The 22884-nt window shown below is 30.1% G+C and overlaps 2 protein-coding genes across 5 annotated transcripts; both read right to left on the bottom strand.

Annotated features, from left to right (window-relative positions):
- Positions 1-5379: 5379 nt before the first annotated feature.
- LOC110629060 lies at positions 5380-9850 on the bottom strand. 2 transcript variants are annotated; one of them, XM_021775909.2, is made up of 4 exons: positions 9650-9850; positions 9344-9424; positions 6088-6280; positions 5380-5660 (listed from the first exon to the last, which is right to left on the bottom strand). In XM_021775909.2, the coding sequence occupies exons 2-4, from the start codon at positions 9395-9397 to the stop codon at positions 5530-5532; spliced, it is 378 nt and encodes a 125-aa protein (XP_021631601.1). In that variant the 5' UTR covers positions 9398-9424; positions 9650-9850; the 3' UTR covers positions 5380-5529. The 2 variants fall into 2 exon arrangements, with proteins under 2 accessions (XP_021631601.1, XP_021631600.1); XM_021775908.2 differs by having other exon boundaries at positions 9344-9429; positions 9650-9848.
- Positions 9851-16785: 6935 nt separating this feature from the next.
- Positions 16786-21963, bottom strand: LOC110629627 (vacuolar protein-sorting-associated protein 11 homolog). Of its 3 annotated transcripts, none has more exons than XM_021776687.2 (5): positions 21597-21963; positions 20694-20867; positions 20194-20517; positions 18333-20105; positions 16786-17714 (listed from the first exon to the last, which is right to left on the bottom strand). In XM_021776687.2, the coding sequence occupies exons 1-5, from the start codon at positions 21816-21818 to the stop codon at positions 17325-17327; spliced, it is 2883 nt and encodes a 960-aa protein (XP_021632379.1). In that variant the 5' UTR covers positions 21819-21963; the 3' UTR covers positions 16786-17324. The 3 variants fall into 3 exon arrangements, with proteins under 3 accessions (XP_021632379.1, XP_021632380.1, XP_043805521.1); XM_021776688.2 differs by having other exon boundaries at positions 20694-21574; positions 21662-21801; XM_043949586.1 differs by lacking the exon at positions 21597-21963 and having other exon boundaries at positions 20194-20546; positions 20694-20819.
- Between the last annotated feature and the right edge of the window lie 921 nt (positions 21964-22884).

Below are 22884 nucleotides of genomic sequence, written 5' to 3'. Positions count from 1 at the left end.
TTATGTTTTTTTCTTGTTTTTTTAAATTTTTTTTCCCTTCTAATTTCTAGTGTTTCATCGTGTGAGTCTTTTTTAGAGTTGACGAAGGGTCTCCTAAATGAATGTTTGGTTCCTCATTTGAGTCCACCTGTGTAGGTTCGGATTCGAGAAACCGAGAACTCCAGCAGTGAGTCAGTTATTTCAGAGTCATTAGAGTTTCAGTCAAAGGTGAGTAGAATAAACATTTATATTCTAAAGTAAATAAATATAGATTTAAACATGTTCATGCATCACGAATGCCATATAATATTTTAGGTTGTTTGCATTAGAATTCATGAATATGTTGCATTGTATAATTTGATGATGATGTGGATGGATGTTGGATGATCCTTAGTCATCAATATGATACGATATAATATGATACGGTACGGTATGGTATGGAAGTCCGGTTGACCCATTCTACGTCCCGGCACTATGTAAGAGAATTTTATCGATATCTAAAAAAATTTTTATCGATATTTAAGAATCGCACTGATGTGTCTAGTGATTCAAGACTTCTAAACACTATCAAGAGGTCAAAGCTATTCTATGTCTCCTCTTATTGTCTATAGTTGTGCTCCACTTAGTCGGAGGTCTTCTTTACTTTCATGTTTTGTTGTATGCATGTCTCCTATAGAAGTTAAGATGTCTCATATGGTTGTTATAGTGGTGAATCGATTGATCACTATTGTGAGCCTAAGTAGTGCTGCTTTGTCCTGTTCCTCTGTGCGTTGGGCAGTAAGTTAGCATTTTCGATGTTTTGATGGGTTATTTTTGGATTTTGGTTTGAATGGTTCATTTTGTTGGGTTGATCTTTTGTTGTCTTTTAAGCCCTCTTGGACATTTGCCTTTTGGACTATGTAAAATGTAATCTCTTGCCTAGTGTTTTAAAAAATAATAATAACTATACTTGATAGAATCAATAGTATATATATTGCTAAATAAAGTTAGTCATAAAATGATAAAAGAAAATATATGGATCTGAAGTGATAAATTTTTTGAGGGAGATTTATGATTTTATTTATTATTATTATTATTATTAATAAGTCGATTTCTATATTTTTAAAAATTTATTAAAATGCTCTTCCTATTTAACGTCGTTTTCGTTAATTATATATTATGGGTTAAATTTTAGAGGAATGAAAAGTCTTTTGTCTTTAATTTTCAATAACTTTTACTGCTTATGTTATTTGTCTTGCATATATAATATGTAGTTTTAGTAACATTTTTATTTCTTAATAATACTTCAAGGAGATTTCTATCAAACTTTTGTGATTGGTTGATAATTAAGGTAAAAATGGAAATACTTCCATTGAATTAAATATTATATATATATATATATATAATTTGGAGTTCATGCATGTCCTTCTCAATAATATTTTCTCTAAAATTTAAATCTAGATTATTCTCTTAATACAATAAATCTTGTTATTGAATTAATGTTACACCCAATACTTATTGATTAAATAATATTTTTAATAATTTAAATTATGAATTTTTATAAATAATATTTTTATAGATTTAACTATTATTTATTAATAATATAAATATAAATTAATATAATTTATTTATAAATTTAATTATTAAGGTTTTAACACTCTTATTATTAATCGCTTCGGTGTTTTTTTTATTTATTTCACGATCGAGTTCAGATTATTTTTTAAATGAGTTAAATTTAGACTTAATTTTGAAATTTATTATTTAAAAGAGTGGAGTTTTAGTTAAATAGGATTTATTTCATTAAAATTTGCGAGCTAACTCACTGAGTAGACTCGTTAAATAGGCTCATGAATAGACTCATTAAATAAGCTCATGAATTAATTTATTGAGTAAATTCATGAACATACTTTTTAAATAAACTTAAGAACAGACTTATTAACAAGCTAATTAAACAAACTCATATATTATTTCATATTTAATATTTAATATGTATTGTTTTATACGAAAAATATATTTATTATTTGATATACTAAAACTATTCATTATATAATCGTAATATTAATTTAATTTTTTATTATAAAATTTAAAAGTAAATTATAAATAAAATGAAATGAGAACTTTAATTAAATGAAAACTTTAATTTTTGAAAAGATAATAATAATTATAAAAGTATATTAACAATGATTAATTAGGTAGAGAATATGTATTATATTTATAAAGAGTTTTATAATTATAAATTAATTTTAGATGGTATATATATTTATAAAAAAATATTAAAATATAAATAAGAAATATAAAATACAAAACTAATATTTATGTGTAAACATTCTATAAATTATTTTGAAAAATCAACATTATTAAATAATTAAAATAAAAATAACTATAAAACTATAAAATATAAACTACTATAAAGATTTGAAAATGACATTCTTAGAAATCACAAATAATTAGTATAAAACTGTTATAATAAATACTTTTTAATATCATTATTTAAATAGTATTACATAATAAATTGAGTTGTGAAACTAAATATTTTTTAAAATTAAAATATAATTATAAAAATATTTTTAAATTAGATATTACTATAAATATTATTAATAATTATTCACATAAAGTCTAATGACTAAACTTTATAATTTTAATTAAAATAATATAATTTTAAATGAAATCCTTTAATTATATAAAAAAATATTTTTATAACCTATTAATTAAGTTTTGTAATCATAAAAAAATACATTTTTCATTAAAACTACATAATTTTTATTAAAATTACATAATTTTGATGTGTTACTGATAATAACTTAGCAATGCATCTGAAATTTACCAATTCATATTTCTCCCAAGCAAATCACGTTGTAGCAGCCATCATATATTTGAACCAGAGGACCCCTCGACTGCCTGAGCAGCAGCACGTTGTGCCAGCACCACTGCCGCATCGCGTGCTTGTGAGCCGCCGCATGCCCCACCTCTGCATCAATCGCTCATTTGCAGCCCATCTCTAGATCACACGACTATGAGCCGTCGCACGCCGCACCTCTGCATCGATTGCTCGTTTGCCACCCACCTCGCTCCTCTGCAATTCAACGTTAAGCTTTTTTTTAAAAAAATCTAAATGAAATAGTTCTCCTCCAATAATATGTGGTTCCTGTCTGGGTAGAATTTTAGTTGGTATTGTTGAAAACATTATGAATTTATCATGACATCCAAATTTATAGGCATCGTAGTGTTGCTTAGACATACTTAGCTTATAGTTCCAAACAATGGAGTAATTTTTGTTTTCTTTTACAATGGAGGTGTTTATTTCATTCTATTTCCTTATCATAAATAGACTGAATGTTAAAAGTACATAATATATTAATATTGATTCTTTTTATCAATACTTAAGTAGTTAACTTGCAAAAGAGATATATTTGATAGCATCATATTGTACAAATTTTACATTGTTAAACACAATTGATACGACTATTGATATGATATGTTATTGGAAAATGGATTTAGAGTAATTTCACTATAGTTTTTGAATAATTAATTATTTTATTGTTTTCATCATTTTATTTTTTTAATTTATAATACTAATTTAGTAATGATATATTTATTCATATTATTAATATAGTTATTTTCTGTATTATTTTTGAAGATTATGTAAATATTGAAGTTGAAATTCAAATTGACCGGTTGAACAAATGATTAAATTATATAATTTTTTTTAAATTTTATTTATTTAATATTAAATTTTATATATTATTTATATTATGTCGTTGAGTTTATATTTATTTATATTATTTTTATTATGAATTATATTATGTAATTTTTTTAATATTTTTATTTTTTTATATTATTTATAAGAATGATAATTAATAACTGATTAAAGTGTACTGTACTGAAAATAATTTATAATTATTAATTTCGGTCTAAATTCAAATTAAACTTATTATAGTAAATAATTTTTTTATAATTATAATTATTAGAGTTCGAATCGAGTTTGAACTTTTAATTTTTTTAATTTTTTTAATAAATGAACTCCAATCTTACAAATCTCAACTCGACTGACTTAGTTCGATTACCATCTTAATTATTTTTCTGATATTCATTAAAAAAGAAAACCCTCAATAAAGAACCCCTAGAAATTTCAGCTTTGGGCGGGTCAATTTAACTATGATCTGGTAGAAGATGGAACGTTGTTCCTTGCGAGCTTGCAGATGATGGAGCACAGCAAACAGAACCAAAGAAGCTTTTTCACCATCTCAACAAAACAAAACTCAAAAGCAGAACATTGCACCGAGACATTCACCTTAGAAGGCCGAACATGGAAAAGCAACAAAGAACACTTCGCTCAAGGAATCCATGCAAAGCCGGAGAGAACAGGGGAGGAGGCAATGATCCAAGCCTCTCAATTTCTTATAAAAGGGACCAATATCCTGTGAATGCCATTAATGTCCTTGAAAATAGCACTTTTCATATTTAAAACCCCCTGAAACTCCGGTAGCAATCTCTTTCTCCAACCGTCTTAACTTCAAACACAGAGAGCACAAAAGAGAGATGATCAATAACCCATCATAGAGTGGCTCGAGCACAAATTTGGCACATGAAGGTCCAAAGAGCAAACGTTGTGCAAGTAGAACAAGATTTGCAAAACAAAGCAACCAAAGAAAAAATAAACAAGCAACACAGGTCTATCTTCCCATGCATAGCAAAGATCAATCCCAAAGTTAATGCATGGAAGGAGAAGAGCGACCAGACGCAGATCTTCAACAGATTACCCTTCTCAACACATTCTTGAATCTACCACAACAAAAACTCCAAATATATTAATACTCAATCCACAAGAAGGATAAATAAGCCTACATTCTGGGCTAGGAGAGAGGCTCTCCCCATCCAATAGGGTAGGAGAAGCTACACGATAGTAATAGGAAAGACAGGATGAGCCTGAAAGGGAAAAAAATAAATTCAGGAACAAAGATATTCTCTCTCACTCTCTAAAAGGTTAGAGAGGGAGGTGATCCCAATCCCCCTTGACTTTTCAAGTTCTAGGCATTGAAAGTGTTGAATAGATGGAGTTGCAATTTCAAAAAACTAATATCAACTAATTTATCCTCACAGGTAGGCGCACATGGCAGGATAGCCACAGGTACACAGCTTCAAGCGTCTTCCCAAGCAAATGATCTCTATTAAAAAACTAAATTAAAGAGAAAAGCACAAAAGCCAGGGTCCAGCTAATTAAATACTCGAAAAGCTAAAGTAAAAGATATAAAATTTTTGTAGTGTCCAAGATCGAATTTCTTCACAATTAACCCATATTACAACGATTTCCTACATGCGACTCCATTATCTTCTGATGCCAAGATCGAAACACAAATACAATTACAAATCATTAGAAATAAAATATATATATATATATATAAAAAAAAAAAAACCAAAACAAAAACAAAAAAGCTTGTATAGGAAAGGAAGTTCTCAATTCAAGAACTTCCACCAGCACCTTGCCAGATTGAAGACAAAAGTTGAGTTCTCTACTTTTCTGTTCCCTAAACAAAAAACATAAGTACAATTACATACACATACGATCTTGCTTCAGGGTTCCAGCTTCAAGGAAACAACTCGTGACTGTCTATTGCGTTTTGCTACCTTAATAAAGACTACAGAGAGGCAGGATGGAGCCCACCAAGGCCTCCGAATTTTTTGCTCTCCTTTTAGGCAAGCAACTGGAACAATGTCAATAAAAGCAACTTGATTAATATCACATTCCAGAATGACCAGGATAAAAGGGTATCAGTATAATAAACAGGCATATTTCCAAAGCTAAATCCACTATTTAGTTCAGTTCCATTAAATATTTTGATATATGGGATAAATGAGACACCATCTCGTTTTGAAGAGGACATCCTTTACTTCGTTACATACAAGCATGCAAGAAAAAATGAATCCTCACGTTTAAACAAAAGTGCACCGTAAGAACAAGTACAAAAAAAATCAGGATGTCATTGTTATGGGTGTTTTGAGCCATCAGACAAATGTCATACCATGCAGTATTATCTTGCCAATGACGCAGTAAGCATATTGCAATTTTTCACACATGCTCACGTGTGTGAGAGAGTGTGTTTGATGGACATGAAGAGAGTAAATGAGAACCTTTTATTCGTCTGAGCTCCTTACACAGCGTGATGAAGTCTCCCCATTTCATGTGGCATCGCCTTATAAACCGCAGAATCTGTTCAGTAGTGAACATAGACATGCCCTCCAGATATTCTCCATTGACACCATTTTCTTTGAAAATCTGGCGGTAATTACCCAGATTTATCTCTTCCAACCACAAACCAACATCCTAGCCAAATGAAAACCAAGGACTAATGTTAGCCTACAAAATGGAAAAAGCATCAGTTACGTATAACTGGAAAGATTTCTAGATTTCTAGATTTCTGTCAAGGTAATAAAATAACATAACTTGCTAGTTTTCAATTATGACAGCTGACAATATATTTTAAGACGCCTAAAAAATTATGGTTCTCATGCAATTCCTAGGCTACCCTAATTACCAAGCAGCACTTTGTGGAATGACTATGAGTTGGCCAATGAACAGCAGTCATGCCATCTACATTCATCAGGAGAGAATGCTCCCTTGAATGTCCATGTTAACTTATTGATGCTGGTTCATCTCATTCCTATCCATGCTACCATTAGAAAATAAAATAAACACATATATAATGCTTCTAAGAAACTTGCCACAAATTTTCTGATCTCAGGTTCATCTCTTCCAAATATGCATATCAAAATATTTTTTTAATGTAACTGAAACTACAGATGATCAACCTATATCTTTCCATTATAATTGGTCCATATCAATCATTACTAGCTCAATACATCAATTTTTGCACTTTGTCTTGTCTACCACTGTCTCATGTCATCTAGCACTATGTCAATATTCCCTGCATAGAATCTCCATCAAGCTACCATTACATGCTGCAAAGGGCAGTTCCACATTTATAATAGACACCCTAGTTATTAAAAGCACAAGGCGCAGGCATGAAGCGAAAAAGATATAAAATTAGATAACTGATCCATGTAATCAACTCATATTGATGACATAAATCATTTAGGATTCTAGAACAAATGTTTTTGAAATCCAAAACAAAAGTAAAACCAAAAGATTCTAAAACTCTTAATTTATATTCCAAAGTTCCTAATAAACAGCAATAATTCCTGGAAAAAAAAAAAGAAATACTCATTATCAAGAGTAACTTAGCTATCTTCATTGTGACATAAGAAATATCTTGCATGTTGCCAATTTAACCTCTTTTCTTTCCTTAATTGCAGATTTCTTATAGTCAAATAGACAAAATAACATCAACTCATACAAGCTAGGTTATAGGCAACATTTTTTCCTCTAAAAATTAAGCAAGAAGGGAAGGGGAAGACGCAAAAGAACAAAAGCACCTAAATAAGAGAGAGAAATTAAAAGGCACACAGAAGAGAAAAAGAGTAAATTGATAAAAAATAAAAATAAAAAAGGAAAGTGAAGATAAGATTTAGGAAAAATTACTATTTAGTCTCTACATGAAGAAACTTACTAGTTGATCCCTCAATTTTGAAAAATGCTTTAAAACGTTCCTGATATTTTAAAAAGTCTATTAGTTGGTCCTTTCATTAGTTTTAGCCGTTAAATATTGCAAAAAAGTCTAAAACGCCCTTAATATGAAAGGACTAATTAATAAACTTTTTAAAAATCAGATGGACCAACTAATAAATTTTTCAAAACCATAGGAACTAAATATTAAAATACTTAACGGCAAAATTAACCGAGGGACTAACTAGTAAACTTTTTAAAACGTCTTGGACGTTTTAATGCATTTTTCAAAATCGAGAGACTAATTAGTGAGTTTTTCCATATCATAGAAATTAAGTAGTAATTTTCCCTAAAATTTAATCCAATTTGGGGGAACAAAGAGGGAAGCAAATAATAAACTGGAAAAAGGAAAGTAAACTCATGACAAATAGCTAACAGGAAATTTAAAACTAGAAATGTCAACTCATAACAAATAGGCATGAAAACTTTAATAAGAAAATCAACTTACATCAACAAGATTTTAGGAATTAAATAATTAAAAATAATTTTTGGTCTTTGTTTGTAATGAGCTTTAATCTTGTACACATTCCTTTAACATTTATAACTCAGAGCAAGTGTGTGTACAGATTTATAAGGTACAAGTCAATCTCTAGGATAGAATTGAGAGTCTTGCTGAAATTTCTGTAGTAGAAGCATATTCTGCTGATTAGTGGTAATCAAGCTTGAAGACTATAGACAAAACCATGGAATTCAGCATAAAGCTATAACTATTTTTAAACTAACCTAATAGTCATGGTGCATATTTTCTTATAAGAGATCTATTCTCATGCATATGTCATTTCCTAACAAACATTGCTGTTAAATGGCACTAGTGTGTCATGTGTGATACAGCAGTTAAGGAACTGTCAACAACTTCGATTTTTCAAACTGCAGACTCATAATAAGTACATTGTTGCTACTAGCAATGCTACATGGCAGAAGCAAGAGTATGCAAACCGTAAAAGATTAAACATAAACATAAACCAGCAAGCAAGACAACTGTTTAGCGTGTCATGAGCAAAAGAAACACAGTGGCTCAGGAAAATAAATAAGAAATAAAAAATTCAAATCATTTTCATTGCTGAATACGAGTTCACCAGCATATATATAGAAGGCTCACAGATGCTCTAGAGGCAAGAATCTCAGTGGCTCATCCAAATAACACTACCGACTGAATAATAAGCGAACAACAAAGAAACATCAACACTATATTTGGGCCAAATCGGGATGGGGAGGTAATTCAATGTTGCTCTGGCGCATGCAAATGATGACTAAAACCATATGCTGCCGCACCACAGAATCTCTAAGAACCGCTCCATACCATGTAAGACACCATTAGAGGAGCAAAAAAACAGCCTCAAACTCCTTACTGGTGTTCGGTAGAATACGATCAAATGAACATTTTCTTCTTTATCTCGTTTTGTTGGTTTCCATGGCAAAACTAATAAAACACCCGGTCCAAACTACTTCCAATTGGCTTCGCAAAAACACACACACAAAAAAAAAGGAAAAGAAATGGAAAACCAATTGAAATTTGATTAAACAAAATAACCAACCATAACCATGAAACTGAAAATAAAATAAAATCTCACCTTACACAAATATTTATAAAATTAATAAAAGGTGAAAATCATCACAATCAGAATTCTCTGCTCCGAAAATAATAATAGTATGCTTGAAATGATTATAATTCTTAATAGCGTTAACAAGATCTAACAGAAGATCCAATAAATATATAAAAAAAATTGAAGAATAAAAGTGAAGGAAGAGAGAGAAATCGAATACCTCAACAGTCCAAATGAAGAAATCAAGGGGCTCCGGAGGCCTTTCTTTGCTCATTTCTCTTAGTAAAATAGCTCAAATTACCTAATCTTCACAACCAAACAAAATCTGAATATCCCCAAAATCATCCAATTTTCACTCAAGAACAGCAGAAGAAAACTATTTTCTCATTCTCATTAAACAACGCAATAGATTCCAATTAGGATTTTCCTTTATCGAAACTTGTAATAATTTTCCTTGTTCTTTTTCCAGGGAAGCAAACAGAGAGAGAGAGAGAGAGAGAGAGAGAGAGAGAGAGAGGATACTTACCGTGAGAGTGCGGGAGAATGTGGAAATTTAGGGAGTGAATTTTCTCCACATTTGATGGAAAAAAAAGATTTCAAAAAAAAAAAAAGAAAATGAGAGAGAAAAGGAAGAGAGAAAGAGAGAAAATAAAGTGTAAGAACAGAGACAAAAAGACAGAGTTCCTTCGATGTCGCTTTAATGGGACTGATTTGATTGGTTTCGGCTTTGCTTTCTTTTCTACTCTTTCTTTCTTCGTCCACAAATGTGTTCGTGTGTTTTTGTGCTACTTCCTTAAATTACACCACGCCACGCGCCTTTCACTCTCTCTTTTTCACTCTTTTTTTCCCCCCAAAAAATATTATTTATACCATGTCTAAGAAAGGTTTTTGAAGATAATATATAGTATTTCCATATTTGAAGGAATACAAATTTTATAATTGTTTGTTCTAACTTCTTTCTTCGTAGTAACCTTTGATTCTATTCACTGCTCTTTTTCATGTTAATTTTTGTGTTATATTTTTTATTATAAAAATTAAATTTTCACTTAGAATTTTAATTTTGCCCAAATTTTGAACTGAAGGTATTAAAAAAATTAACGGAGACTGTTTTAAAACTCTTTTTTAGATCGAGAGATTTTCTCTTGTTTAAGACTGTAATCCAAACTCGATAGACAAATAATAAAGATTCAATTTTCACAGTTATAAAATTCAAAATAACGAGTTATTTTAGAATGAGAAGACATCTCATCTCTCTTTCATCTCTTCATCTCTCTTTCATCTCTTCATCTCTTAACCTTTCAAATATTTTGAACCGAACAATACTCTTATTTTTTTTTATAATCTCTCAAGGTTTTTAGATGTTCCAAATTATCTTCTAACCTTTGTTTGAGAAAGCAATCCTTCTCCTCTCTTTTCCATGTGTTTGTTAATTTTCTCTACATAATAAACATAGTTCTTTTTCAAATCTATAGATTTTTTATGGTTTTTTCTTCTTCCTTAAATGAAGAGTTCATAGCTTGAAAGAAGAGTTATCTACACAATTTCTCGAGGATCTTTGCCTTAATGGACAAGTTAATTAAAGAGCAACCATAAATTGCAACATGAGAATTTTTATACACCACATTATATAGACCAAATGTATATTTACAAACTTATATATATTTTTATATTTTTATTTATTAAATACTTTAACTTTAATTATGACCTAATAAACGTTTAAATTATAAAAAATATTTACTTTTAAACATTTAAACTTTTAAAAAATATATATTTTAAATAACTAAATTTTAAAAAAATTACTTTTAAAATCATACATTTAACCATAAATTTAAAAAATTATTTTTAAATATAACTTTAAAACTATGAATTTAACAAAATTATTATTATTTTTTTTAAAAATGGGGATTAAAATTGGGAGAGTAGAACTTGAGACTTTTTAGATTTACTCAGATGCACTTTACCATCTGTGAGTGCAGCAAAATTGTGTTTAAAAATAATACTTTTTATAAAATTTAGATATTTATTAGATCGCGATTAAAATTAAGATATTTAATAGATAAAATTATTAAAATATAAATATGCAAATATACATTTAGCCAATTATATACGGTAAAAAAGCTCTCGTCTAACTCAAGATTCAACACAATTCTTATTCGTATACTATATTCGTATACGTAAAGGAAGACTAAAAAGAAATTCCTGAATTTTCATAAGTAGCCCTTTAAAGAAATTCCTGAATTTTCATAAGTAGCCCTTTTGTGATTATATTTCCTATATATATTTATCTTCTTTAAGCTTAATGGAGAAGTATAGATCAATGAGCATAGAGATACATGTTATTTTTTGGAATTTATCCTTCTCAATACTCTAATTTTACCAATGAAATTTCTGTCGTAAATAAATATATATATATGGTTCTTCTATTTTAGGAAATAAATATTTAGTTTTTATATTGTTGTTTGTCTATTTTTTACTCATTTTATTCAAATAAGATAGAAATTATGTTACAATGGCTGAGTAGTGTAAGAATTAGAAATTAGGGGCGAGCAGTATTCAGTTCAAACTAAAAAATCGATCGAACTGAATTGATTTAAAATTTTAATTTGGTTTTTTATGCATTTCGATTTGATTTGGTTTTTAATTTCAGAAATTTTAGTTATTTCAATTCGGTTTGATTTTGATCAAAAAAATTGAAAAAATCGAACCGAATCGATTAGTGATAATAATATGTTTTTTCAATAATATAGAGAAATTAAATCATATTAAGATTAAAATATTTTAATTAAATTTTAAAATATTAAAAATAAAGCATAAAAATTAAAAAATTATTAAAAATCGAAACTGATCAAACCGAACTGAATCAGACCGGTTCAATTTGATTCGGTTTTTGATTAAAATCGATTCGATTTAATTTTTATAAACACTAAAATTTCAATTTTTGATTTATTCAATTCGGTTAAATTTTAAACCTAACCGACCGAATGCTCACCCTATTAGAAACTAGAGAAACTACATAATTGTTATAATATTTAGCCTAAAAGCAAACGCGGGATCGAAAATGAACCAAATTCCCTCATCGTAAAGAAAGAAAAAGTGAAAGATGATAATATATTTTATTTTAAAATAAAGTCCAATTGTTGGTGAATTGTATTCTTATTCAAATTTTCTCAAACTTAAATGTTTTACTCTAATTTTTTTTCGAAATCTCAAATTGTATTTTTATTATGTTAAAAAATAATATAATATCTTAAAATCCTCAAATTCTTTAGCTTTAATATTTTTTTGAAATCTCACACATAATTCATGATAAAAAAATATAAATTTTTTAATTATATTTAAATCAGCTCGAATTATAATTTAGCTCATAAAAAAATATACTCAAAATTCAAGCCATATAAATAATAATTAAAAATAATGTCTAAAATGAAAAAAAAAACTAAAATAAACAGAATAAAAATACAAAAACTAATTAATATATTTTTTAAGAGCACCAACAGTGGCGGAGCCAGGAGCTTCTCTTTGGTAGGGCACCGACTGCGCCACTGCAGCATCTTCATCCCCTTTAAAGCATTTTCCGGTCGTCGGTACGGCACGTGCCCCTTACCATATCTTCCCTCCGTCCCTAAGCACCAAGGAAGTAGTTTTCTTAAACCAGCAATTTTTTTTCTAATATTTTATATTTCTCCTTTTATTTTAAAAATATATTAAATAGTCTTATATTTTCTTTTTTTTTACTTTTTAGTTTCTAAATTTAATTTAAATCAACTTTCATTAGTTAGAGATTATTGTTTTTAAATTAAATATTTTTTATATTATTTTATTTTTTAATAAATCGATTTAGTAGGAATATAATTTAGCAACAAGAATTTTCGCTGCCCACATACTTTTATATATGAAAAGTATATTCTCGATTTATATAATTTAAATATATTTTGTGGCTATAATTGTTTCGTAATAAATAATTTATATTTTTTTAAAAAAAATATTTTAAAAAATCATTTAAATGGTATTAATAAAATCTATGCATAGAAAGTCAGCCATGCAGAATTAATAAAATTATTTAAATTCAAAAATAATTTCATATTTTGAATCTTAGTTAATTTCTTTTTTAATTAAAAAAAATATTTTTTTATTGCCAATTCTTTTAAATGTTGTAAATGCTAGAAAAAGTTAAAATTGCCTGAAAAAAAATATTTTTAATATATAAATAATACATTATGAGTTCATTTTTATAAATTTACTAAATAAATTATTTATAATTTAAATACTTTATTGATTTAATTTTGATTCTTTTATATTCGAAATAGGATTCGATGAACTTATAAAACTTATTTGAAATAATGTGTTGCATTTTCTGGACTCTACTTTACTGTTAATTACATAATAATAATAATAATAATAATATATGATAACCTCCATATATTTCCTAACCCAAGAATAAGATCGGATCCAAAAAAGGTCACAGGTCCAAAACCCATCAGATCATATGTTCGAAAGACGGCTCGACTTCACGAGTCTGGCCAGTGATCTAGGGCAATCCGGATCAGATACGAGCACAAGCCTAATAGAGAAGTAGGCCAGATCCGCCATGAGCCCGGGTCCAATAAGAAGAAGTCCAACCCAGTGAAGTGATGCGGAAAAGAATAATAGGTCCAAACACCTCGCAGCCCTACTCGCATACGTACTGGAGAAAATTAAATGGCCGCCTGGCGTGGAGAGAGGTCTGACACGTCCGTACGTACGAGCCTGAGTGACATAGACAGGTAGCATAATGGCAGGAACAGGGGCAGGTAAAAAAGGGGTCTTCTTCTTCGGACTCTCTTCTCTCTTCTTTCCTCTCCTTCCTGGACTCCATTTTTTATTTTCTCTCTGCAACCCTTACCCAATTATATTACTCTAATTCATAGAATCTGACTTAAACGTTGGAGGGTCCCCACCGGAGCATCCCCGGTAGACCTCTGACCGTTTTTCCTTATTTTGCAGGTCTTTTCATCAAACAGAATTTTGAATATTGAGAGACCCATTTGATGGACTCATATAATGGTCCAAGAAGAAAGTCAGATTTATCATGGAAAAAAAGATTTATCAATATAATTTTACTTTTGCTGGATAATAATTATTAATATATTTAGTTCACCAATAAATATTGATTTAATAATTATTATAAGACTAAATTACCATTTAATCTCCATTTATTTTTGTAAATAATTTACATTTAAAAATATTCTCATAAAAACATTTTATATAAAAAATATTTTTCCTGTAAATATTTTTAAAAAATAATTTATTTTTTATTATTTAATTTTAATTTTAAAAAATAAAAATAATTAATATAGTAGTATTAATAAAATTCTCCAAATATTGAAACAAATATTTTTTTAAAAACATAAAGTAATTTTTTCTTTAAATAGAAAAATATTTTTGTTGACATTGTTTTTAGCATCTCAAATTGTAAAATATATGAAAATTATTTTTCACGAAAGTTTTTTTTTGAAATAAATGAAGTTTTAATATATAAAATTTTCCCATTATTAACCATAAAAAAACTTAACAATTTTTTATTATATCTAATTTAAAATTAACTTGCATAGATTGAATATTGTAAATAAAAAAAATTTCTATTTCCATTTAGATTCAAAAATAGTTTAATTTTAAATTAATTGGGACTAATGTGACAATCAAATACTAAAGAATTTAGTAAATAAATAAATAAATTTAATTTAAAATTTAGATAAAATTTTTATAAATTTTTTAAAATAATTATTATACTAACATTCAACGTTTTAAATAAAAATGTTAAGATATTTAAGCAATGAGTTGTGCAAGGTCAATCTTATTAATTAGTATTAATTCATAAGCACGACAAGCCACGTGCAAGATGCGACACCGTTGTTTCCTTTGGTTGATTTCTTTTACAAATAGGGAAGGGATCATGACTTTTCAGTTTTAGTTAATGATATTGAAATTATTCTTAAATTTATTATTTATAAATTAAACGTATAGCCCTCTTCATCTACAGTCTTATTAATTCAAAATTCATTTTGTAATTTTATATTTTGATAAATATGTATTAAGTTTTTTTTTCTACGAAATTCAAATTGATTTTCTTTTAATAATTTATTTTTTTATAATTTGATTGTAATGTTAAAAATAAAAGAGTTAGTTTGTAATATTAATAAAATATGAAGTCTTTATTTTTTTTTTTTGAAAGTTCTGAAAATAATTTTTTATTTTAAAAAATACTAAGTCATTTTTCTTGTAAATGACTTAATTTTCCTAGTATTATGATAATTTTTCAAAGTGTTTTAAATGTAAAAAAAATATTTTCATGATTGAATTTTAATAAAAATTCTTTGTATCTAGCTAATATTATTGGCATAATTGCAATATATAATCATTAGTTTGTCCCAATTGTTTTGAACTCAAACATTATCAGTTGAACCCTGGCCAAAATGTAGACACCTCACCTGCTCTCCTTAAACAAGAAATTCAGATCTTAAATCATTCTAATACCATATTAAATAATTAACAAAATTAAGGCTATGATTAAAATAAAATAAAATAGCAATATGCCTATTCAAGTGATACATTTGATAATGAGACTTTGATAGTGATAAACTAATAGAAAAATTAGTATCCGATTCTTGTGATATATAAAAATTCATTAGTTAATCCATACATTTAAAAAAATATATTACAATATTCTAAAATTTAAAAAAAAATAGATAATTAGTTCTTCCGTTAATTTCTGCCATTAAGTTAATACAGATAGACTAATTAGTAAACATTTTTGCAAAACTAAATAATCTACTAATGAGTTTTTTCATATTATAGAAATTAAATAGTAAAAAAATTTAATGATTAAAATAAACAGAATGACTAATTAGTAAACATTTTAAAATTTCAAAAATGTGTTAAATGTATTTTTCATATTTGAAGGATCAAATAATGACTTTCCCTGTACTACAGGGATTGAATAGTAAATTTTCCTAAACTAATAACTTAGTGACTGAGTGCCTAATAATACATGAGTTAAGATTTCAAATCTCAACAGCCTTTTCCTATTTGAGAAGTTCTTTCATTTCCCACTTTCAATATGTACATTAAAGTGTAATAACACATTGTGTTCACAAGTAGAAACAAAGGACTTGATCACTAATTAGAATCTTAGGGTCCACAATCATATAATCAAATCTCTAAACTTTTATTGAACTAATTAGTAATTAGATTCCAATCAACTTCCTGCTGCAAGGCCAAACAATCACAAAAGTGCTCACAGATACCAACTTCATTTATTGTTTAGATTCCTTTCATATACAAACATGGCATACCTTCAAAGGAGCAGGTGAAAGCTGCAAAGTGTAGGGCCCATGCACATAGTATGTACAAGCAATGAAAACCATAACCTTCTAGTGCAAGCCCCATGTTCAGGAGCTGAAAGAGATGTAACAATCAAATCAAATGAAATCAATTTCTAGTCCATAAGAAGAAATTTTGCCCATTAAGTTCAAAAGGGGAAAAACCTCAAGTTTTGCTATTTGAGTTCCAAATAATGAGCAGGTCAAAAGCACAAGTGAAGTAATTCCCTTTCTGTGATTAAAGTCAATGAAGCTAAAGGTCATGTTTGTCTATAAATCACTAGTAAAATAGTAACTCCATTGATGATTTGAAATTCCAAAGATGGCATGCTCTTCTGACCTACTCAAGTGTGTTATAAATACAATCAATATTCAACTGTACAGAATTTGACCAGTATCACAGCTTGACAACCACACACAACCGAATTTATTTCACAAAGGTGTTCCTCTACATTTGCTTTTTGCATGGTAAAAGAAGAAACAGAGCACTTGATGAAACCGTGCATTAGGAGAAATCAAGCAACAAAAATTCAGCTGTAAACATACCCTCGCTTTGATGTTCCTCCATGGGAAATCCGAAGTTTACTTTCAATCTAAAACAGAATGCAGATAACAACCATGGATGCATCTCTATAGTATTCCCCCAGTGGACCATCATTTTATCTTAGTTGGACAGCAAGCTCACTTGGGTAAACAAACTTTAGCCTATTAGAAGCAAATCTATTATAGCAAGAACAATTTTAGCTCATTTCAAACCTAGCTCCAACTAACTACCAAACAACATTGAGTAGAAATTGCAAGGCAATGCATAAAATAGCAAGAATGAGTAACGCTCAAAGGAAATCAGAATCCACTGCTGGAAGACAAACTCCTAGACCTCTGAGTTCCTTTAGGGCCATTATTGGTTTTGCTGATGATCCCTTTTCCAAAATACTCAGCAATCACCGAGAACCCATCCTTAGAACTCTTCACTTGCTGAAAGAACAGATCTTGATCTTTTGAATTCTGCTCCAGACTTCTTTTCATCTCCATAACAGATCTGTACTCAGAAGCGCATTCAGGACATTCCCTTTCATTATCACCAAGGCAACGCTGATGGAATGAATGCATGCACATGAAGTGTACAGCCGGAAGATCAAGAGTGAAAGTGCAAGCAGTGCACTTGCTGAGCTGAAAGATCCTTGCATTCGTCCTAAGATCCTGAATTTCTTTTCTCATTGCCAGTGCGTCATCCTGCACAGTTAAAAGAATGTCACATTAAAAAAATTAGTTACACAACTGTATAAAATATAATTCATAGCTACTATAACTCATCATTATTATGATTTATTGAACCTATTATTAATGAGCTTTAAATAGTAATTAACAAAAGATCAATTTTCAGTTAGATGGCTAATTAGGATTGATGAGTAGTGAGCTTGATAAATGAGTTAAAGGTGGGCTGGGTTCATGAGCTTGATAAACAAACTAAATGCAAGCTGCACACAAAAGCTTGACAAATGAGCTAAATGGGAGCCAAGTTTGACAAAATCGAGCTCAAGCTTCCAATTAGAGTTCATGCAATTTGAAGCTCAAGTCGAGCTCAGTTAAAATCTAACGAGCTGAGCTCTTCGAAGCTCTATTCATTTACACCACTAAAATTAAAAACTTAGGGCTAGTGGTTTATACTGATTATTAGAGACATAATACATGCATTGCTAGTGAAGAAAATGAAACAATCCCAAGTTAGAATTGATTCAAAAGCAAAAAGGCCTCAAAAGAAGTTCTAAGAAGTATTGATCTAAATGCATATAACAATTAATTGATGGTATTTAAGGTATTAAACATAATTGTGCAAGAGACCATTACAACCTGATACTTCTCAATTGCTCGACGATCCTCATCAATCAGCTTGGACTCTTGTTCAAGCTTCCGAGCTATATAATCCTTTATGACAGAGAGCGTGAGGCATGGATTTCTGGACAAGGTCTGAAGAACAATAATAGGAGGCAGGATGTCATCTCTTTCTATATAAGTCAAAACTTCCTTCACTTCTTTGGAGCAATCTTCTCCTAGTTCACCAAAGTATTTCAGCAAATCAGCCCAAAGAGATGGATCACCTCCCTTACCTGTATCTCCCAGCCTTTTGCAGCATGCAATTAAACCCTCATGATCATGGGACAGCATGTAGCAAGCAATAACCTCTTTATATAGTTTCATCTTTTCATAAAGATATAAAAGCCCCTCTTTGAATCCATTCATCTCGCACAGAATTATTGCAAGATCAACTTCATAAAGTGGATGTTCCAATTCAGATGGCCATGCACTCTTTAGCAAGCGCAGTCCTTTCTCACACCTTTCTGCGTGCTCTTTTTCCTTGTATGCGTCTTTCTGATCAACAATTAATTTCCCATTGGATTCTGCTTTCGATTTCCTAGCTGCTCCTGACTTTGCACTAAGAGAAAGATCTACACCACTGCTGGCTTGTGATATTGATGGAAAGTTCAAATCATTTGACAGGTACAATTCCAAGAGTGTATTGTGAATTTCTACCTGAGCAGGAGAGTCCTTCACCTTGTCAGTATATTTTTCAAGAAAGTTCATAAGAGACAGTGGGTGATGCATGAAAATGTTGAGAAAATCAACAGGCGATGGCAACATAGATAAGTATGCACCACTTGAAGATCCTCTTTTAGCTGATTCACCATCCTCAGTACAAAGCCTCATCAGTATCTCAATTGTCTCAGCTGGCTTGTGCTCTATGAGTATTTTACCATATTCTTTCACAGTAACCCCAGCCTGACTTGGTTCAAGGCTTGAAATATACTGCAAGGCCTCATCATATCTGCCAAGGTCTTCAAGCAAGATCTTTAGATACAGTTCATGCCTCCCTGCCTTCTTTGCAACATACATTGCATGCACATGGTAATTGGCAGCTCGGCAGACCCTTATTGCAGTCTCCACATCAAACTTGTGTTCTCCAGCACCATCCTCACTTTTAATAAATAGATTCAGCTTGTCAACATCTTTCAATTTGGTATAGCAGTTTAAGAGAAGAGTAGTATGATCTTTAGAAGCAAGACCCTTCTCATGTAAATTTTCCAAGTAATTTGTGAGGTTATATATTCTTTGTGCATCCAGAAACTTCTGTATCACATATGAAGGTTCAAGGTGACCAATAGTGTTGATGTACTGGGCCATCGCCTCATCATAATCTTGTTTGCTATATAGATGATCTCCGTATTTCCTTAGCACTTCTGCTGTTGCCGCAGCATCAGCTTGCTGACTTTGAACAAGATTGATAGCCACAGTATAAAGATTTTTCTTGAATAGCATATCCAGTTTGCTTTCCATATCTTTCTCCCCAATACACAAAGCTGATTTGTCAGACATTATAAGTATTATGTTACCCCATTCACACAGCATGTGAGAAATATCTTTAACTGCTAGACTGTGGGCTATTAAGCGGTTCTTCAGGTCATAAACATTGAAAGTATCTTTGCCACTTCTTTGATCTGCAATAACACATAAAAGGTAACCCCGAAACCACCCTAGGAATTTCTTCTCTCCCTCAAATGCCCAACAAGGACCACGCCCATCAACTTCATAAAAATAAACAGCTTCAGGTCGACCAATTATCAACTCCTGATAATAGAACATGTGGAAACAAAAATGATAAACATTTAAAGAGCTACATAAACTGTGCAAGGAGAAAGGTTCCCAGGCTCCTTACCGAGCGATCACTCATTGTCACACTATTGACATCGCATCCTATCTGATCTAGCATTTGCCGCCTAGGTGGTTGATTGTGCAAGCTGAATAAACTCAGAGAACTTGGTGTCACAGCAAATAACTGAAGGGCTTGACCATCCACTCTGAATCCAAGACCTGTAACGGATGAATCACTTTTGTCTGAAACAGTATCCACCTGAAGTTTGAAGCGCGAGATACGTTCCCTTGCAATGTCCCCTTTGATGCAATAAATACAACCATTATCTAAGCCAATAGCTATGAGTAGTATTGGAGGAGCTTCCTCCAGCACTAAAAATGATGTTATCTGCATTGAATCATAATTTCCATATTTCTCTTAAAGATAAGCAGAAATTCAGAATCAAATATTTAGTATGGAGACCTTTTGCTATACACATTTTGTCTGGGCCCTTATAGATGGCACAGAGCATCAAATATACAAGCAGAGCAATTATATGAAATTGAAAAAAGATAGCTAATTACCTTTGCTTGAGGAAACTGATTAGTGAATATTCGCAGTATTCCAATACAATCAGGTACAGATGAACTTGTGCCCTCTGGCTGCATCTTGTCAAGGTCAAAAACCTTGAGGCAAAAAGCAGATTGCTGTGGAGATATTTGCTCATCCTCTCCAATAGTCACAAGGAAGTTGCGTTGCTGATTCATCCCACATGAAAAAAGAAATGAAATGCAATGCCAAAAATGATCTATCCTTGATAGATTCTTGATGATAAAAGTGCAGTTTTAAGTAAAGAAATTATATGCTTAAGATCTTTTTTCCACAGTGTCAAATATAAAAAATTGAGAATTCACCACAAAAACTAAACATTAAGTTTGATTTTAAAGGAAAGAGAACATGAAATGACATTGTAATCAATCAACGAATTCTACCCATAAAGTAAAGGCTCTTCCATTCAAAGCTTTCTGTATCTTAGCTACAGTTTCTCAACCGTCAGCAGCAAAACATTCCAAAATATCAAGCAAAACCAAAAACTGAATATTGAGTGTCTAAAAAGACAAAATAAAAGATTAAACTCAAACAAAATAATGCTGTTACAAACGAAGAAGTCTAAATCCAATTTCCATCTCCCTGTGGTACGTGGGAAATTCTCTAAAATGGAGAGGGGTATCAGGGTATGAACATTTGAAATCAGCTAAAGAGGAAGATAGAAATACTTCAGAATAGAAGAATGGATCCTAAAGCTTGCTTAAAAAAAAAAAAAGCAAAAGAAAATTTACGTTAAAATCCAACATTCCATAACCTTAATTTCGTTTCACATAACGCAATCGAGAGGAAACTGAAGTGCTTTCATTGTCCGCATTTGCTCAACAGCCAAACATTCCCATAAAAAGAAGAATAATTTCTACAAAAGAAAAAGGCCATACTTTGAGCTGCTGGAGAAAAAGGACGGAGGAGGAATGAGCTGGAAAAGCGAAATTGAAGTTGAGACCTCGATCGAGTAAGCTAACGGTACCATCGCCGGAGCCGATCACTACCTTACCTCTGCCGCTGGAGCAGCACTCAATCTTCCCACTAACATCCTCGGGAATCTTACTCTTTCCCCCATATTTCTCCTCGAAGAACTCGAATTTCCTCCACTGATACATCGATCTTCTATTGAAACACAGCACGAAAGGGAGAAATTAATCTAATGCAATAAGAATTTGGGCGTGGAACGATGGATCAGAAATCGCAAAACCACAGGGTCCAAAACGGAAACTCCCTTTGGGGGCAATCAGCAATCTATGCAAGAGGAGATCATAATAAATTTAAATAATAGAATTCAATTAAATTTTTTATTTTAAACAAATTAATAATATATTCAAATTGATTTAATTATTTTTTTATTTTTATTATTTATAGAGTAAACATAAATATTTAAAATTATAAATAGCAAACATTTTTATAACATTGAAAATATTTTTTGAAAACCTATTATAAATATTTTTAAATATTTTAAATCTAAAATTTTATATTTTTTACCATTAAAATGTAAATTAAGATGAACTCTCTTCTTTTAAAAAATTAATAAAATAATAAATGATTTTTTAATGTTAATTATAAATTTATTAAATATTAATATTCAATATTAAATTAGATTAAATTCTAAAAGAAGAAAATAATTATTAATTAAAAAAGTATAAATATTTAAAGTTAAAAATAAAAAAAATCGATAAAGGAAAAAAATTCTCAAAAACTAATTAAGTAATTTTGATATAAATAGATTTAAATTATTTCTTGACAATTTTTATAATATTTACTTTTAATCAAAATTAATTTTCATAAAAATTTAATAAATTAAATTTCCAACTCACATTCTGACAGATCCTTAAATTTTAGAACCAGATGATCCTTATATTCAGATTGAAATTGCTAAGAATATGCATTTTGTTTTTTCAGTTTTAATTTTGAGTAGGATGTGGAATGCCCGATTTAATTCGGACTTATTTTCAGTAGCATATAATATTTTACATATTCTTTTATCTTTTAGAAAATACAATAATGATTGGTGTTGGCAGGGGCGGAGAGAGGGTACGGCAAGAGGGCACGTGCCGTACCAGCGACCGAAAAATGTTTTGAAGGGGATGAAAGTGTCGCAGCGGCGCAGACGGTGGTGCCGCAGCAGTGCGCAGCGGTGCCCTACCAAAGGGAAGCTCCTCCCTCCACCCCTGG

Source organism: Manihot esculenta, chromosome 13 (assembly GCF_001659605.2).
Source record: "Manihot esculenta cultivar AM560-2 chromosome 13, M.esculenta_v8, whole genome shotgun sequence".
NCBI lineage: Eukaryota > Viridiplantae > Streptophyta > Magnoliopsida > Malpighiales > Euphorbiaceae > Manihot > Manihot esculenta.
This window is presented reverse-complemented; position numbering and strand designations above follow the sequence as displayed.

Coding starts and splice junctions, on each gene's coding strand:
- LOC110629060 (XM_021775909.2), bottom strand. CDS start 9,397: ATGAGCAAAGAAAGGCCTCCGGAGCCCCTTGATTTCTTCATTTGGACT. Junction 6,281..9,343: donor TCTTCATTTGGACTGTTGAG/GTATTCGATTTC, acceptor TCATTTGGCTAG/GATGTTGGTTTGTGGTTGGA. Junction 5,661..6,087: donor GGAGCTCAGACGAATAAAAG/GTTCTCATTTAC, acceptor ACATTGTTCCAG/TTGCTTGCCTAAAAGGAGAG.
- LOC110629627 (XM_021776687.2), bottom strand. CDS start 21,818: ATGTATCAGTGGAGGAAATTCGAGTTCTTCGAGGAGAAATATGGGGGA. Junction 20,868..21,596: donor TTTTTCTCCAGCAGCTCAAA/GTATGGCCTTTT, acceptor GGGATGAATCAG/CAACGCAACTTCCTTGTGAC. Junction 17,715..18,332: donor GAGCAATTGAGAAGTATCAG/GTTGTAATGGTC, acceptor TTAACTGTGCAG/GATGACGCACTGGCAATGAG.